This window comes from Condylura cristata, unplaced genomic scaffold (assembly GCF_000260355.1).
Source record: "Condylura cristata isolate star-nosed mole 26May11 unplaced genomic scaffold, ConCri1.0 scaffold00009, whole genome shotgun sequence".
NCBI classification, from domain to species: Eukaryota; Metazoa; Chordata; class Mammalia; order Eulipotyphla; family Talpidae; genus Condylura; species Condylura cristata.
Window position 1 is genome coordinate 43,276,955 of NW_004567110.1, and position 11,654 is coordinate 43,288,608.

General features: G+C 36.2%; 1 protein-coding gene across 1 annotated transcript in view; it reads left to right on the forward strand.

Moving 5' to 3' along the window:
- Positions 1 to 5,820, forward strand: part of JPH1 (junctophilin 1) — a 76,847-nt gene extending 71,027 nt beyond the window's left edge. Inside the window, exons 5-6 of the mRNA XM_004679790.2 lie at positions 4,430 to 4,523; positions 5,084 to 5,820. Coding sequence (XP_004679847.1) covers positions 4,430 to 4,510 — 81 coding nt within the window. The 3' untranslated portion in view covers positions 4,511 to 4,523; positions 5,084 to 5,820. The remainder of the gene's footprint in view (positions 1 to 4,429; positions 4,524 to 5,083) is intronic.
- Positions 5,821 to 11,654: the final 5,834 nt, after the last annotated feature.

Consider the following 11,654-nt stretch of genomic DNA (forward strand, 5'->3'; position numbering starts at 1 on the left):
GCCCAGGCCTATACCATACTTTTGGGTCCCAATAGTGGGCTGGCTTTGATTCAAGCACTCTCTGGGGAGCTTCTAGTTTATCTGTGCCCCGCACAAGAGTTCTCGTTACCTACCTCTTACCTCAAGTAGTCTTTCAAATCATCACTAATGAGTATGTTTGGTAAATTCACATCCTATTTAGAAACGGAATTGTCTGGTTCATGTGGTCAGGCATCCTTCACGCCAAGACAGTGGGGTTACTTCCACACCTCAAGGGCACAGAAGCTGAACAGCTCTGGGCGGACGGTGAGGGAACGAGAAACCAAAGCTGGCTTGGCAGCCTTTCCTCAAGATTTTAACAATTACCCTTCTCTTCCTTTCCCACTCTTAATAATCCTTCTTCAGTTAGGAAGAGAATCATGATTGGGGTAGTCTGAATAATGTTTCAAACAAGAGTAGTACAAACACATTGGGCATAGAAAGGATACTGTGTAAATTAGAGCTTTAGAAATAACTTGAAAATCCATGTCAACATTCACATTAAAGCAGACCTGTGAGGGAAAACCAGACTGAACAAATTAGTGCTCCTTGTAAGCAGCTAAGAGGTCTAGTTTGGTCCGTCACCCAAGTAGCAGTTCTCGAACTGAATCAAGAACTGTGTGGATTGAGATGGAATAAGCTAGTGGCCAAGAGACTCTACTACCAAACTCCCTAGCTTCAAACCCCAACTGTGTTGCTTACCAGCTCCATGACTTGGGCAGGTTTCCTCATCTGTACCTACACCACAGTGCTGCTATGAAAATTAAATGACATAATATAGGCATGCACTGCATAAAGCCATTTTGGTCGGTGACATGTACAACGGTGATCCCTACATACAGCCTGGGTGTATAGTGGACTACACCATCTAGACTAGTGTAAGAACACTGGGGTTTGCACAGTGATAAAATCATTAATGACACATTTCTCAGTATATCCCATTAAGAGACTAAGACTAACAATACCTCGAACATAGTAAATGTTCACAAAGCAGTGACTATTTACTCAGTTCATTTCAGTTCTGTACTAATGGAAACATAGGTAAGCTCATAGATATTCCAGTAAATTTTGGCACATTCTCAGGATCACTAAATATTGATACAGAAATCTCATGGAAAATCGGTGGGACATTGGCTAATGAAGATTAAATTAATTACTTGAGATAAGCGGCAAGAGAAGGGAGACAAATGGCAGGGGGTGCCCTACTACCTCCTCATGGAATCTGATTCCGCTGTGGTAGCTGTGTGTACACTCATGTCCTGGTACTAGAGTCCCTTGGCCACTAGGCCATCTTGATCCATACGGTTCTTGATTCAGTTTGAGTCTGTGATAACAAAATTTTTGCAAAATTCTACAACATGGGTGACTCAGAAGAACTAGAGGCATCTTTACTCCCCAAAATTGCCTGCACTTTTAGCTATTACGCTGATCAGCTTCCAAGTCTGAGATTTGGATTTACCACTTCGAAAGGAACCATAGACACGCAATAGTAAATATATATAATTAAGTTGCTATTAATGGTAAATTAAACTTTGCTCTCTTCACAAGATTTGAGAGAATTTTAGATTTAATGTAAGTAAGCTACTGTTCAACAGAAAATTCTTCAGGTTTAATCCTCACCCATATGAGTGAAAGTCTCTTTAAAGGAGAATAACTATCTGCCTGAAGCTTCTTTCAATCAAGACTTGCACTTTGCCCTGATACAGCTTTTATTACACCTGTCCCAGTCAATCTTGAAAAGCAAGGCAGATTTTTTTTTTTTTTTTTTGCTATTTTAAGCTACAACTGGTTACTACAGTCACATTTCTGAGACTTCACCTTAAAGCTTTCCAGCCTGTATCCAGCATAGGTATCTAAAATCAGAAGTCATGTCTTAAACATTTTTACCTGATTTGCTATTTAAAACTTTAAGTCACATCTAAAAATAACTTTATATGTGCTAGGATAACTAAATTTGCACATTAGAATATAGCAAGAAAAATATGTATTGTTCAATTGGAAAACGTACATACATAAAGGACTTAAAATCTTTTAAGGATTTATGAAATGGAAGTTCAGGTCCAGACACACCTGAAACTTGTGAAGTTAACTTTTCTGAAATGTTTCCTTTTGCTTACTGTAAGACACTGAACTATCTTGTGTTTTCTTTGTCATCTTCCGTATTGCTATCCTTGGAGAATTGTGAATTCCACTGACCCTAAAACCTAACATATTCATGAGCAAAATCTAACCAAAGTTGGTAATAGTAATACCATACCAATACCTGTAAATTTTCATCAAGTTATGATGAAAAACCATTTAATTCAGTTATATGGGGCTTCCTACATTAAATGTTCTAAGTTAACCACAGTAGTTATGTAGTAGGTTTGCACTATTAGTCTTGAATACAGCTATTCCCAAAAAGCAGTTGATCATTATAAAGCTTGACCCTTAGTAGCAGAAAAACATTCATAGAATATAAAGTGCCTGTTTTTAAGAACTGGATTAGAACTTACAGTTAATCTTAAATAACATGGAACTATGGACACCAATATCCTGTGCAGTCAAAAAGTTCAAGTACAACTTTGGTTTCAGGACTCACCCCAACAATCAGCTCTCCATATCTGTGAGTTCCATATTCACAGATTCAACTCACCAACTTCAAGGCTAGTTGAATCCATGAATGCTGAACCAACAGAGAAAAAAAAAAAAAATCAGTGAATGAGTTGACTCATGTGATTCAAATCCCACATTATTCAAGGGTCAAGTGTATTTTCAAAGAAGGCTATGACTAATAGTGATGAAGCTCTTAAATGGACAGACTGAAGTTTAATCGTACTTCTGTTTCATTCCAATTCCCTACATAGCTTGGGTAAGACATCCTCTCAGAGCCCTATAAAATGGAATAATCTCTTGTGAAGAAAAAATCAAGTCTACAAAGGAATGCTTAGACCACTCCTGGCATATTAAGACCTGCAATAAATGTTTATTTTCCATGAATTTACTTGGGGTTTAGGAACTAAGGTTTCTCTTTTTCCTAATAACTCCCTCTCTCAAAAGTACCCATCTTTATTTTTTTCCTCTCTATCACCCTGATTTTACTAATAGCCTGTTCATTTTATGGTGAATCTGTTCAATAACAACATTCACAGCACCTGCAAAAGTGCTGGAAAAATAGTTTTTCATCAAATAGTGATTTCATGAATAAATGAGGCACCCTGACATGTGGGTGCGCAGAGGCAAACAAGACAGGCCCTTGCCTTGTGGAGCACATAGTCTTGGGGAAAGACAACCCAATAAGAAATGACAAATGGTGGTATGTGAGGAGAGGTAAAGAGCAGGGTATCCTGACCTCCAGGAGAGATGTGATCACACTCAGGGAGGAGACCACCTTGAGTGGCATTAACTTAAGCCCCAGCTCCTACAAGATGAGCACTGACCCAATCACAATTTCAATCTTCCTCATTTATATCCCCGCCCCAATACATTAATACAATACTTGAGGTCCCTATATTTTTAATGTCATCTCATTGGATACCCAAGTATAATTACAATTGTCTCCTCATCTGTAAAAATAGTAAAAGCACCTACCTCAACATAGCCAGTTTAGGGCACTTTTAATACCATTTAAGAATGAGACTATCTTAGTTGTAAAGATCAAAAACATACCTCTGTGCTAAAGATGGCCAAACACATTCACATCTGAAAAGATGGTTCATATAAGTTTTCTTTGCTTTTTTTTAAAACAAGTAATTAAAGTTTACTTTCAACTGGCTAGTATTTATTATAGCACTGTTTATTAAAATAGGATTCTAAGATTTGTTAAATATAACTTGATTTCTGAAGCATTAAAAAACAGAAATATGAGGACTTAAACCTGCAAAGGAATTCCTGAAAATGTTCAGTTTCCTACTGGCAGTTTTTACTTTAAGGAGAAGGTAGTATCTAAACAATGAGTCCAGGAATAGCAAGAGTCAGAGAACCTCATTTTTAGCTCTTAAATTTTTCGTAGGAGCCTTCATTGTCCCACAGATTTCTCTCTGCAGTTCTGCCTTTAATAGGAAATAGTTTTTCCTTGTCTGAATTACACCTTAACAAAAAGGCATATCTAATTGCCATGGGTCTATAACCTGATCGTAGTGAGTTGTGCCTCATCCAGACTGTTGCTTGAAGTTTTGAGGTGAATGAAGATTAATTTTTGAGCCTTATTTCAGGTTTAATTGAGACTGGATTCATTTAAATGAAAGTTCAGAGATGACTCCATCTAAATACAGCCTGGCTATTTTTAGTTATACCTTTTTGATCTGCTGTGGTAATTCATGACTTACTGCAACTGCGTTGAGATTTTATATATTTGGTCACTGGTTTTGTAAACTAACATATTTAGATTCACCAAAAAAGTTATGCTTGTGCTGTTCTGGTTCATTTTCAGGGCCCTAATTCAGTCATGATTGTCCTCGTCATGCTGTTGAATATCGGCTTGGCCATTCTCTTTGTTCACTTTCTAACTTGATTGGAATAAAGAGGTAAGAATAACCTTTATTTCTTTATAATATCACCATGTTTAACATTCTATTCCCATAGTCAAATTTACATATATTTTTTAACAACTAATTGTCCTTCACTTTAATTTTGGCTGTGCCTGAATGTGATTCAACATAACGATTTAACTGTTTTGACCCTTCAGTGAAGTCATGACAACTAGTGGTGTCATCAGCCCTTTAATTGGCCCACCCCAGTCAGACTCAGACACAGGGAAGGAGGCTTGGAATTAGGATGGGATCGCGAGAGAAATGAAACTTGGAAAAATTCAGCCAGAGGACCTGTTCGGTTCCCTGGGAATGCTTTGTGGCTTGGGGTCCTCTGAGAGCTGAAGCAAGCAGCCATGGTGGAAAGCAAAACTTAATAATCATTCTTTTTTAAAATCTGCTGGAGCAGCCCCATCCGGTGAAGTTCTTGGCATTGGCTACTCCATCTGTCCTAGCAAGTGTGACTAAACTGGAAATGTATGGAGCTGCTTTTTTTTTTTTTTTTTTTTGATGGAAGTCAACAGCTGCCTTACTATTTTACCATCTGACGTTTTTAGTAGGGAGCTGGGGAAACAAACGACAGCCTGAGGAATGCGGTCGGAGGATTGTGTTGCTGTGGCCGCGGTTCCAACATTCACTCCTATCTCATTAGAAGAAATAGGTAGCAGCCTCACTCACCAGTCTTATGCCATGACCTGCTGCTTTAACATCTCCTGGAATGTTCTGGGAGAGAACGTTGCGTTTGCTTGTGCACGACTATGTTCATTTTTGCTGTTGATTTAAATATGATGTATAGTCACCTACAACGTGTGGGCCTGGCTGGATGAAACGTACATGTGCTGCAGCTCAAGGAAAAGAGACAACAGAATTCTGGAGTAAATGTGTTTGATAGCAATACATTATTTCTCGTGTCATTTGGTCTTCCTACACCTGTAAAAATCTTTACAATTTGAAGGTATTAACCTTCCTATTGAAAGTATATTTAGCAAGATGAATTATTTATGCACCTGGGAGATGCTAAATTTTAAAAGCTGAAAGACAACAGAATTCTAAGAAGTGTAGTCAAAACGTTGCATGGATTGCAGTAATCAGTGTATAAAGGATCTAGTTTCATTGCTGACGTACTTTACAACCAAATAAAATCTTGTCAGTGGCTATGTTAATTCCCATGAAAGTTAAGCAAGATGCTATTAATAACTGCTTTTTTTTTTTCAACAAATTTTTGTTGAATACATTCAGGTAGAGCATAAAGGTTTGTTAAGTCACTGCTTCTCAATCTTATGCCTTTCATGTTTTTCAGAGTCCTTTTGTAATTTTATTTCACATTTTAAAGGCTTAGACATTTTTATTTATGTCTTTTGCAGTCCTTTGTTGTTCTGACATAATCTGATTTTTTTGCTGTTTTATAATTTATCTATTACTCAGAAGCATGCTTACTTAGAGAAACTACATCATGTTTATAAAAATTGTGATTTAAAAAGAAATCAGGGAAGGAAAGGTACCTGTTAAATCTCTATAAAACATTTCATTGAGGCGAGGGAGCTATTCCTAAATATTTTCATGATCTGCATGGTTTTGTCAGATTCTTTTTACCATATTTGCTACCTTCTCAGCGCAGAAGAGACAAATCACATGTTAGCACAGGTGTGGACTGATGCTTTGTCATCTGCAGGGTAGTAACCCAGTGATGTTTTTTGCAGAAGTACAATATGTTGAGAATCCTGGGTGTGACCAATATGGAATAAAGAAGAAAGCAGAAAGAGAGCAAATGAAAATTGCAACTTGTATATTTATTTATTTTTTACATTTTGCTTTGACTTTTCAGTCTAGGAAGTATGTTTTTACCCAAGAAACACTTAAGTTTCTGTGTCAGTCTTGGTACTCTCACAGCTCCTTCCTAACCCCATAGCTCTTTATGCTGGGAAAGCTGATTTTTTTTAAAAAAATAAATAAAATATTTAATCTTATTAAGTGTTTATTTAAAATGTGTAATGCTTTGGAAATAATGGATAATAGACAACTAAAGGATATGTTTATAAGGCGAGCATGTTGGTTCCATTTATAAATATATATGTATGATTTATAAGCCTTTTTAAAACAAAGCTCAAATTGTTGGTATTTTTCTAAAATGTGCACAGCTGTATTTTACATGAAAGGCTCTTTCTAATGGGTTGTTATACTGTACTCTACATTTTGGACAGCACATGAAGTCTGCCAATGTACTTAATAAAACATGACTTTGTTTATTTAAAGTTACTTGCTGTGAAAAAGAACTCCCTACCTGTGAGTTCCTTTATTTATAATCCTTGAAACCAAAATGTATAATGTACAGTTTTCACAACTGTATCTGCTCTAATAAAAAAAGTTGGTTATTAATAAAGTTGCAGGTGTGTTTCCTCTGAGTAAATTACTGTCTTGAGTTATGTGAAATTTTCAATGGTGGCTGTATGGAAAGAAAAATATGCTGACATATTAACAATAGAAATGGTTGGGGAGCAGGAGCTTCAAAGAAGGCAGTGTGCACGGCAACATTTTTTTCTATCTACCTTTCTTTCATACTGAACCTTTCATGATTTAGTGGACTTGATCTGCTAAGTACCTTCATTTGTACCTTCTCCAAGATTTTAAGACTGTCCTGTTTTTAAGGAAAACTCAAAGTAAATCTTCGTGCATGGGTATCAAAATGTTTTTTTTTACCACCATACCCAAAATAATTGAATATGTTGCTATGGCCCCTCATGCAAAGGCACATTTCTGGAAGCTTAGACACACTGCACAAGTGAATAAACTTGCCGCCTGAGAACTTCCAGCCCCTGGGCTGCCTTGGAAGCCACCGCAGGGGCTAGCCAAGACTGACTCGACAGGCAGCCAAGCTGCCTATGCTATGTCATAAAAAGGCTTCTCCAGAACAACTTCCTGTGGAGCTGCCTCCATTCTTTAAATTCTCAAATTAGTCACTCCTGTGGAGGGCTAAGCTATGGAAGACACCCATATAAAGAAAGCAAAAAGTTATCCCCCTAGGTATTAACCTATTTATCAACTTAGGCAATCGTGTCCCAGCAATCTGGGGCAGATCTGAAACAGAACACAAAACAGATGTATTTTTGGAGCCAGTGAGAAAAGTACAGGGTGCTAGAAAGATTATTGATTCCAGACTCATATCCATACCACACATTTTGAAGGCCCAAGCCAGAGCTAGAATAAAGATTGGTTGAGAAAACTAGAAAATATTCAGCATGTCCTTTTAACGCAATTCTTATTTCAAGAGTGGAGTGAGCAGGCACCCCCAGCATCTATGCAACTTACAACCCCGCTTTCTTGCTTTGGAAAAATTGCATGGCCTCATCCTTTCAACTTAATATGTGGCTGTAGATAAGGAATATTCTGCCAGTACAATATCACAGTTTATCAGTCTGTGTTTGATTAGAAACACAGGTTTAAAATCACCTATTTCCAACATTTCCTTCTTGCTCCAGAAGTACAGTTATGTTACTATTTCATAGTAGCTTCTAAAGATGTCTGATTCATGGAAGTAGATGGAGGTAACCAATGATATAGATTATAGTAACTACAGATAAAATTGTTCTTGTGATTGTTACTGATGTGGGTTCATCCCTCTAATCTGTGCCTCTAGATTTCTCATGTTTAAGATGGGCATGACCGTCATAGGGAGCTCACAGGTGGTTGGGATGAGGAGATGAGCTTATTTTATGTTAAATGCTTAGTACAGTGCCTGGCATATAATAACTGTTTTGTGCACGTTAGCTTTTACAAATTGGGAAAACTAGGGAAAAAATTAATTTCTGTTAGTGCTTCAGACACATTAAAAAGTGTAATGAAACCCCACTAAAAGCCTCTTTAGAAAGTGAAATCATGCCACCGGTCACATCCTTGCCCTTCTTCAGGTAACCAGTGAACCTCACTAAAAACCAAAGTCCACTGAGAGAGTTTCTTCTGTTTATCTATAACAACTAAGTCTAGTAGAAAGTCAGGCATTTACTTTACAAAGAACTTTCACATCAATGTCTTATTGGATTCTTATGTCACTATGAAAGATTCCCTGCTGTTAAAGATAACTTTAGCTCCATGACTTCGGGTTTTTGTCTCAGAGTGCTAGATCTACTTTTAAACTACTTTTTATTTCATATGTTGGCTAACATTAATACATACTCTTATATTCTTTGACCATGAAAAAAAAAATAGAAAATATGATGACATTCTAGCTAACAGTGTGAGTAGAATAAGCCCATTTCCATAAGCTTCTTGAAGCCATTTTGCTGAAATAATTATAGCAGAGACTGTTGCATTCTGAATGATGTAATTATAATCTTAAAAATACTAATAAAAGGTAGGCATTTAAATGATTTCTCAGTACCTTGGAGTGTCAGTGAACTTGGTATGTGTTTGATTTGATCTCTAAGATGAACCCAGAAATTGCATATGGAAGACCTAAAGTATTTAGATAAATACTGTGATCTTCTTTTGATATTTTATATCTTTCATAAAATTTCCTTGATATTGTGAAGTCCTAAGTCTATCTTTTAGGTAGACTGTTAGTGGAATTGTCACAACTGAGATTTGTCCAGCTAGTATTTGATAAAGATGTTCATTACTAAAGAACGTATACTAAAAAGTCTATCATTCTGCCTCCAAATCGTTTCTCAAATTCTTTTAAATGACTAAAAAATTCTCTAGTAATGATTTAGTCTTCCCTTGTTCCCATCTTTGCCCCAAGCAAACTCATTCATAAAATATCAAGAGTAATACCAAACATTTAGTGGAATTATTGATATTTGCTTAAGGGAATACAGTGGAGGGTTTTGGTTTCTGGACAACACATCACATCCCTGCCATCTATGCCACATATTTGGTAGAAAATTTGATAAATATAAATATCCCCTATGGAATAAAAGCAAAAGAAAGAAACCAAAGGTTTCTTCTTAGAGTAATGTTCTCTTACTCTAGGCATATTTTTACATCAGCTTCCAGCCAGTGAAGTACCTTAGATCACAGCTGCTTCTGAAGTTAATAAAAATTGAAGATGCTCAAACATAGCATTGTTGTAGATCTAAGATCAATTAGGTATTAAGAGCCAGCATTTTAAAAGTAGTTTTAGATCAGATAATTGGACCAAATAAAAAGATAGGAAAGATTAAAAAGATTCAAATCCATACAATGTTAAGAATATACAAATATCACTCATTGATTCTTTGAAATAAACTCCAGTAAGAATTTGGGACTAATCTCTACAGAAAAAAATTCTGCCCTACAGAAAAAAATTCTTATGAAATTTGTCTCAATTCCAAATAAGGTTTGATATTTATGAATATTATTATTTGTCATGAAGATGAATTCCGTATAATTATTCCCAAAGTTTCCTTATGTTGTAATTGGTTTTCTAACAGTTTGTGTGTGTAAAAACCTTTTCACATTTTTCCTAGCAATATTATCTTTGCCTCACGAAATGGTATTACTAAAGGATCCTGACCAACTATATTTTTGGCTTTCCATTGGTACAAGGATGCACTAGAAATATATTTCTGTCCTGCTCCAAACATTCAGGAATTTTAACAGCACCTATGTGTTCAGTGCATTGCTAATAACTTAGTCTCTTGCAAAACCCAAGCTCTTCATCATACCATATGTAGCTCCTTATCAAATTCCCCAGACCAGTAACATCTAGACACATACAACTCACCACTGTACTTTGACAAATGTATCAGCTTAACAAAGGCTACTTCAAGTAGAGAAGTATAGGAAGGCCTGAATTCAGACTTGCCACCTCCTTAGCTTCCATTTTTATGGAACTAGCCATACTTCCTTTTAAGCCCTCCCCATTTTATTGGATTTTCTAGCACTAAACATGTCAATTTTGATACACACTAAAGATTGTCTATAACGTGGGAACAATAATGTCTTCCTCAGTGTTTTTATAATTACTTAACATCAGTCAACACCCTGGCAAAAGGTAGAATCTCAAAATAGAAACTATTATACTTCAGTCTCATACCTTTGTTCTCAATTTTTACTTATTTCCCCATCAACTTTCATTACACACTGCTGAAATAACTTTCTAAACCTGAGACAGAGCTGCTTCTGCCCAAGGTGCTTCATCAGTAAACGGAAACTTAGATAATTTTCATGTCCATACAAATATTCCCCAGACCAGTCACCCAAGTCTACTCTGGGTTCCAGGCTAATAATGTTCCTTCTTACCAAAGTTGACTATGTGGCCCCAGCTAAGCAAATGTTTTCTGTGTCTCTGCTTTATTCTTTCTACTTTATCCTTTAAATGTCTCCTACCTTCCATTTCATTTCACAATTCTCCAAAAGGCATCTCTCCACTCCATGAAGTGTTAAAGTTTGTTTGTATAAACTAAATTGCCTTCTTTAATCATCTTTTGTCTACTTAACTGATGTCTCTTTTAAAAGAAATTTTGGTCATTAAGCAGCAGGTTCTGCCCTAAGGGATGTACTCTTATACAGAATCCATTGTACTTTATATAACTAAGTGAATACCTTCTTGAAAGTAAAAGGCAGACAATTAAAATGCAAGGCTCCTGATGGCTATCAGAAGGTACATCTGTGCATACCAATGTATCTCTTATAAAAGCTTAGGGGTATTTAATAATACAAAACACTCATTATATACACTAGGTACAATTATTTATTAATATCTACTACAAAAGCTGCATGACAAAATGATACCATTAAGGTGTTTGAGAAATGAGCCATTCACAGTCTTGCTGCAAAAACTATGCTCAGTTCTAGGCAGGATTTTGATGTGTGTAGGGCATCAAGACTTTCACTGATATTAAAATATTCATAGGTCTAGCTCTTGTGTTTAATTACTATGGCTAGAAATATAGCCAATTGGCTCTGATTTACAATTAAAATATATCAAATCAGAAATAACAACATGACAAACTATCATATCTGATCTTCCAGAGCTAAGTGGTCAGTGTAGCATTGATTATTTTATAAGTTTGCTCATATGTATATAAAAAACAGAGAGAAGACATCCTTTTCCTAAATAAGGTTGATGCTTCTGGTGAGGGAAACCATACTCCAAGAATCAAAGAAAGTTCTGCTCTAATTAATCAAGATGTCAGAAACCTCCATTTTATC